Below are 6752 nucleotides of genomic sequence, written 5' to 3' on the forward strand. Positions count from 1 at the left end.
TAATAAATAACGTCTAGGTCGTGCTGCTGTTGATAAAATTATAATTATAGTTGATACTTTGGCCAGCAAATTAGCACAAACCAATGTTGGATCATAATCTCCAACATCGTGCTGTTTGCAGCTGCAGTATTGCAATTTGTATGGCAAAGCGTACAATTAACTAACGCCAAAACCACGAATTGCATGCGAAAAGGACAATCAACTGGCCGAGATGAATTAATATTAATTAATTACAACTCCCAACTACCAAGGCCGCTGCCCGATCGGCACGGGCTTTCCGTTTCAACCGATGTATTAATAAGCATTTTTCGCTGCTCTACTGAGGCCGATTGCAAATGTGCAGCGGTTTTGCAGTCGAACCGAATGTGGAGCATAAAATTATAGACACCGTACGGGTTGCGCGTCGTGCTTAATAAAAAAAAAATTAAAAACCGTCCATTGGCCCTACACGTTTCGTGCCGCAAATACACGTTTCTGACGAATTTTCCTCCCACAAACCGATACCATTTCATTTGACTGCCCGCGAAGCATATCGAAGCAATGCTGATGCTAATGATTAGCGCAGATCGCACGGTCACGGTTACACGGCAGCTAGCGAGCAAAGGGAAAACCAACACCCACTCCCTTCTCGTAGCGCTGGTGCCGAATATTTGGCCCACAAAACAATCCTCGGCAAATTTCGGCCCGCATCATTCGATACGGTTGGTACGGGAGCCGGTTGGCATGAGTTGCAAAATTCCCTCACATAAAAAATAAGCTATGGATTGTGATTGCTGCTAGTGCAGGGAGCGTGGTGCAATTTTCCATTTCGATGTTTCAATGGCAACCGTTGTTGGTAGTTGTTGCGGGCAAGATTTGAGACGAACGACTTTGTCGACTCGGACGATGCAGCACTGCGTCTGCTGACCAATCAGCTGACCTTATCCCTGAAAATGACCTCACGTGGTAAGGGTGTCACCGAGGTGTCGTTCGATCGTGTCCACCCGAGATGAGATAATAATTCCCGGTCAGCTGGCGATCGTTTGCCAAGGTGTCACCGGTTTTGCTGTGGTTGTTGTTGTTGTTTTTAAATGCTTTCTGGTATTAGTTTAGCGACCGCAAATTGCTTACCATTTGGAATGCAAATGTATAATTTGCGACGCTGCGCTGCGACGGCGGACGGGTTTTTGGGGTGGAAATGGAACCGCTCGTTACAGTTTCGGTTCTGAGAAGATTGCGAAATGATTCAACTGATACTTACTGTGAAGCTACAAGGTCGTACAATACAATTTTTGTTTGGGATTTTCCAAGGAAATGGGATCATATGATCGGTATAATTTGTCATTTAAATGTTCTCTGGAAATTGTATTTTCAATTAGTCTTTAATGGGAATTCAAAAACATTGGGGAAGACTTTTTGGATTTGTTAAATTAATTAGCCAACCTTTAATCCTTTAATTTTTTTAAATAATTTAGTCCACCTTCATTTACAAAGAAAATGAAATGGGAAATTACAGAAAAATCAAATTGACAGAATAGAACAAGAAAGTAAATCAATAATTTATCGTTAGAGAAAGGTGTGAATCGTTCAACTTAATGTTATACAAAGATAATCAAATATTACTCCACGTAGCTTTCTGCCATAAACATTATGCGGCAGCTCATCCATTTTTTTCCGATTTCGCATGCTAAACATCACCCACGGGCAGTCCGGCTCTCTATTTACGCTTGCGCTTGCGAATCTCTTGCCGGGCGCGTGAACCTAATGCAGATCGAGCAAGTTTGATCGAAATGCACCTGGGCCGGATCGACCCATACTTCCATCCTGCTGCATACGTGCACCGGACCGATTTCCTTCACCTTAACGTACAACCCTTTTCCCCGCCCGTTCAAGCAAACCGTCCCGTCCAACGATCTGTGTTACGATGACACTACCAGAAGCAGCAGCAGCTGCTGCCTCCCGCCTCTACTTTCAGCGAGGGCCACCCAATGGCTCTCCCCACCTGGTGCGGGCGCTCGCTCTCGTACGCGGTGGGGTGGAAAAACTCCGCACAGGCGAGTGGAGTCCCGCGCGCGAGTTTTCGCTTTCTTTCCCGGCGGTACGTGCGGCACTATATAAAGGGGGTGAAATTTTATGGTTCAAACATCAGTCAGCCAGCGTCCGTTGTGCAGTGCGGTACAGTTGAAGCAAAAAAAAAAAACAAAACCCCCCAAAAACAACCTCCTTCAAACCGTTTCGCCGGTTCCTACTAAGTGCAGTTGTTGTTCAGTGCAGTTTCAGTACAGTTTTACGCAGCAAAATGGCCTTCAAGGTAAGGCAAAGGCGCCGGTTCGGGAAAGGATGTGTATCATTCGGCAGAACGCAGTGAGCCTGGTTGAGTTTCTTTTCTATGGAGTGGACGCATTACGCAAAAAAGTGGATGGAACTGTGTGGAATATGTGTGATCCGGGGCAGGAACAGCAAGGTTTAGCGGTGTGAATATTGAGGATTTTATGCATCATTCGATCCTGTGTGTAGTAACAATGTTTAGAGCTTGTGTTGCTGCTCGTGGAAAAAGGCATTCAAACGCTGAATAATATATTCTGTGCCATTGACCAAGACTAGACTTCTTTCGGTTGATACAAAATTAATGAAACACATTAATTTAGTAAAACGGAATTAGTTAAAGATTAAATATCAATATTTATTGCAAACCTGTGGTTACAAATATCCACTGACATGAACATTTGTGGTTGAATGTAATTTCATTACTTCTTTGTCATTTCCCACAAAGGAATTTATTTATTTTTAAAGAAGAAAATTCAATAATCTTCTATAAAGCGTTCCTTTTCTATTATCGCTTTTGTTTCTGTTCTTTCCTTATTGAATTTGTAGTTGATTTATTTTAAATTTGATCTTCGTTCAGTATTTCAATTTCAAGCTCTTTTCTGATGTCTTTGTGATGTCTTTTCACTGGAGATAATTTCTTGTTGTAAACCATTTGTGTTATTCCAAAATAAATTCCAAAGCAGTTTTATCAAATCAATTAGATTGATTGATCGTGTCTCTGAAAAGGAAAACAAATCAATGATAATCATTTTCTTTTAAGGAAATAGCACACAGAAGCGAAAGTTGAAATCAAAACAAACCAATTAATTACAAGACGTTTCTCCCACTGTCTCGGTAAATCCTCCCAATAGATCGTGATCGAGTTAACTGTTTCCCTCTTCTCACATAATCACCGGTCACACTTTTGCAATTAGCATCAATCGCTACCAATAATTACGATCGTTGGCTGCTTATTAAAACCGCCCAGGGTGTGATGGAGTACACAACCCGCACCCTCTCGTAAAGATGTCACCAACCGGGTGCGACATCTGTGATGTCCATTTCCCAGCCACACATCCTGTTTCCCTCCCCGTATGCCGCCAGGTAAACGCGACGGGGCTAACGAGGCGTCAGCCGAAACCAGTTCCCCTTTCCGGCCGTGCCTAGCGCGCGCTCCGTTTCATAATTACTGGTTTTCTCGTGCCGGAGAAAAGCAGCATCGCATGCATAATGCATAACGACGCGCTGCACCAGTGCAATGTACGGCCACCATCTCGGGGGAGAGTGAGTGACACACGTTCTGCTCGGGCCTTTCTCCCCGTTCCCCCGGAGGGAGGGGTGGGAATGATTGGAATGCTTCTCGCCCCCCCCCCCCATCTCCCTTTCCCCCCAGTACATTGCGTGTAGTTTTTCATTTGAAGAAGGTCCGTTGACCCAATGGGAAGGGGTTGGTTTACGCGTTGATTGACCGGAAGAGATCGTAAACGGGGAGAGCCCCAAAACGATTGAGCCCCGGGGTGTGGGTAGAGCAAACGTTTACGGCCCAAATTGGCCGTTTAGCACCGGCTGTGTGGATTGCTCAGGTGATATCTCAACAAGGCAGTGCGATTAACCATCGATTACTTTGCTGGTCACCTGTCACGGATGACCATCCGTACTGACGCTCAATCAGGCTTGCTTGCGTAACTGATCGGACGCGAAAACCGAACCACCGCAGATGAGATAACAAATTTTCCTCCATTCACCCGCTGATAACACACATTTCACTTCCCTTTCTTTCTCCACACTCGGCAGTTTGTGGTGTTTGCATCGCTGGTTGCCTTCGCCGCCGCCTTCCCCGGTGGATACGGCGACTACTACGGCTCGGAGCATCAGCTCGACGCCGGCCATCACGAGTACGGCCAGGTGGCGCGCATCTCGCTCGGTGACGGCCATGGACATCACGAATACCACGAGGATGAGCACGTTGACTACTACGTAAGTAATGCGCGGCCCTGGCGTCCCTGTCTGGACCACTTTCACTGAACCTTCCGGTTTCGCTTCGCCAACAGGCCCCGCCCAAGTACGCCTTCAAGTACGGAGTCAACGACTTCCACACCGGGGACGTGAAGTCGCAGCACGAGACGCGCGACGGTGATGTCGTCAAGGGTCAGTACTCGCTGGTCGAGCCGGACGGTTCCGTGCGCACCGTCGACTACACCGCCGACAAGCACTCGGGCTTCAACGCGGTCGTCCACAAGACGGCTCCGGTCAGCCACCACCAGGGTGGACACTACTAGAAGGCCACACCAATCTACAGACACCCTTTGCCATTTGGACAAGGGACATTGCAAACTGCCTTGAAGGCCCGCCCAGCGCAGGGCTTCTAGTATCTAGTGACCTAGGACAAATGTGTAGCCCAGTAGTTTTCTCACGTTCTCACTTCCGTCTCGCTACAACTACGCTTCGCGCCAACGACAACGACCACGAGCACCACGTTGGATGCAAATGGGAGGAATAGCCAAACCAACCAAAAAAAAAAAAAAACACCTGACGCTCGTCGGCGGGAGAGAGCAGCTGTCGTCTTTCCAACACTCCATCGAATCAACTGTGATATTAACAAATTCTGCCACGGTAGCTGGACGAGCGTTCGCTGCTTGATCTGACCTACCAGCCACCTCCCACCCCCCGAGCGAGAGGAAGAAGCAAACATTGAGATGAAAATTCAAAACCCCCTTACAATCGATGGTGCGGAAAAGACGAACGCGTGCGCGCTCGCGCGCTAGCGTGTTTGCGAACTCCCCGCGAAAGTCACGTGCCACGATCGTGACGCAATCGCTCAAGAACCGGTTCGCGGCGAAGAGCGAAGGTTTGTCTTCCTGGAAATTACGCAAAAACCAACCCTGCGTACGGTCGGCACTTGGTCGGCGGAAAAATCCCTTCGCAGCAAAACGGTTTTCCCTGTTTCCTGCGGGGATCGCGATTGGCACGTGCACTAGGCGATTGCTCTTGCTTTTGCGTACGACGTGGTTCAATCCATGTGTCGTTGTTTCGTTTTTTCTTCACACTTACACTGTATCACTACAGCATCTGCGGCCTCTGGCCACCCCTCTCTATCCTTCTGCTCGTGAGACTCATGTTGACTTGTATTTATGTAATTATTATGTTTGTTTTGTTATCCGTTATCAAAGCGAATAAAGAGGAAGTCAAAATGTATACAATGTGTGTATGTGCTTGCGCAATGGGAATGAAAGAAAAAAATTATTGTTCTTTGAATTTTGTTTGAAGAGTGGGACTCTAGAGAGAGGGAAAATGAAGATGATGACAACATTGGTAGGTACATGAATTACACTGCTTGTTGATATTTAACAATGCTTTTATAATAGGCACCTAAGACACAAAGTGCTAAGTGATCACAAATGTTTGGATTGAAGTTTTTATTTTAAATTGTCGTTCAATCAAAACAACTCTAAACTAAGGTATAATCGTTGGAGCTCTGCAAATAACTTAATAGCGCAATTTGGTGTGGTATTGATTGAAATGAAATTCTAGTCAATAATGATATTCAATATCAATACATATGTAGATATAGTTATATTAAAGACTCTGATGAAAATAAATATTAAAAACTCACTAGCTTCGACAGTCTAGTTCTAACTTTATGATTTTATTTAATATATATACTATACGTTACGATGTTGATACCCATACATATTTGAGAACAAATGATAGATATATCACACTTTTATGCGTATAATCGATTGGAAAACATGATGTAAACGCTCTAATGTTGCCTGGATGATCTTTGGGATTGTATCTTAGAACTACGAGCAAAAAAGAGTTTTGGGAACTTTTTAGCGAGATACCCAATGACTTGTCGTAAACGCGCCTTTTTAAAATACAGGGTTTCACACTTTATCTCAAGACCGCGGGACCCCTTCCCGAATCTGTCTTAGCCAAAGCCAAGATTGCGGTATGATGCTTGAAATCGTTGATGATACCTGAAAACGTTGATGCAATGCTGAATCTGCGGCACATTTCTCGAAACACACTGGTCCGCGCCGAGGACATGCGGCCGAATATTTTTTTACACGGATAACCTTTGTGTACATTAGTGTACTGAAAACAGTGAATTATTTTTTCGTGTTTTTACCAAAAAAGACAATTGAATAAAATGAGTGAATGCATATTTGTTTTATTAAAATATTTACAAGTGTTAAGAAAGTAGTTTGAACTGTTTAAAAAAATTTTTCTGGTAAAAACACTAAAATATAATTTACTGTTTTCAGTACATAGATGTACACAAAGGTTATCCGTGTAAAAAAATATTCGACCGCATGTCCTCGGCGCGGACCAGTGTGTTTCGAGAAATGTGCCGCAGATTCAGCATTGCATCCGATGAATTCAGGTATCATCAACGTTTTCAAGCATCATACCGCAGTCTTGGCTTTGGCTAAGACAGATTCGGGAAGAGGTCCCGCGGTCTT

General features: G+C 44.9%; 1 protein-coding gene across 1 annotated transcript; it reads left to right on the forward strand.

Moving 5' to 3' along the window:
- Positions 1–2145: 2145 nt before the first annotated feature.
- Positions 2146–5486, forward strand: LOC1270235 (cuticle protein 19). Its single transcript, XM_308915.5, has 3 exons — positions 2146–2290; positions 4081–4263; positions 4338–5486. The coding sequence occupies exons 1-3, from the start codon at positions 2279–2281 to the stop codon at positions 4563–4565; spliced, it is 423 nt and encodes a 140-aa protein (XP_308915.3). The 5' UTR covers positions 2146–2278; the 3' UTR covers positions 4566–5486.
- Positions 5487–6752: the final 1266 nt, after the last annotated feature.

Source organism: Anopheles gambiae, chromosome 2 (genome assembly GCF_943734735.2).
Source record: "Anopheles gambiae chromosome 2, idAnoGambNW_F1_1, whole genome shotgun sequence".
In the NCBI taxonomy this organism is placed as follows: Eukaryota; Metazoa; Arthropoda; class Insecta; order Diptera; family Culicidae; genus Anopheles; species Anopheles gambiae.

Excerpts from the sequence above, each read along its gene's own strand:
- LOC1270235 (XM_308915.5), top strand. Across the intron at positions 4,264-4,337 it reads ATGAGCACGTTGACTACTAC|GCCCCGCCCAAGTACGCCTT; the intron begins GTAAGTAATGCG and ends CTTCGCCAACAG.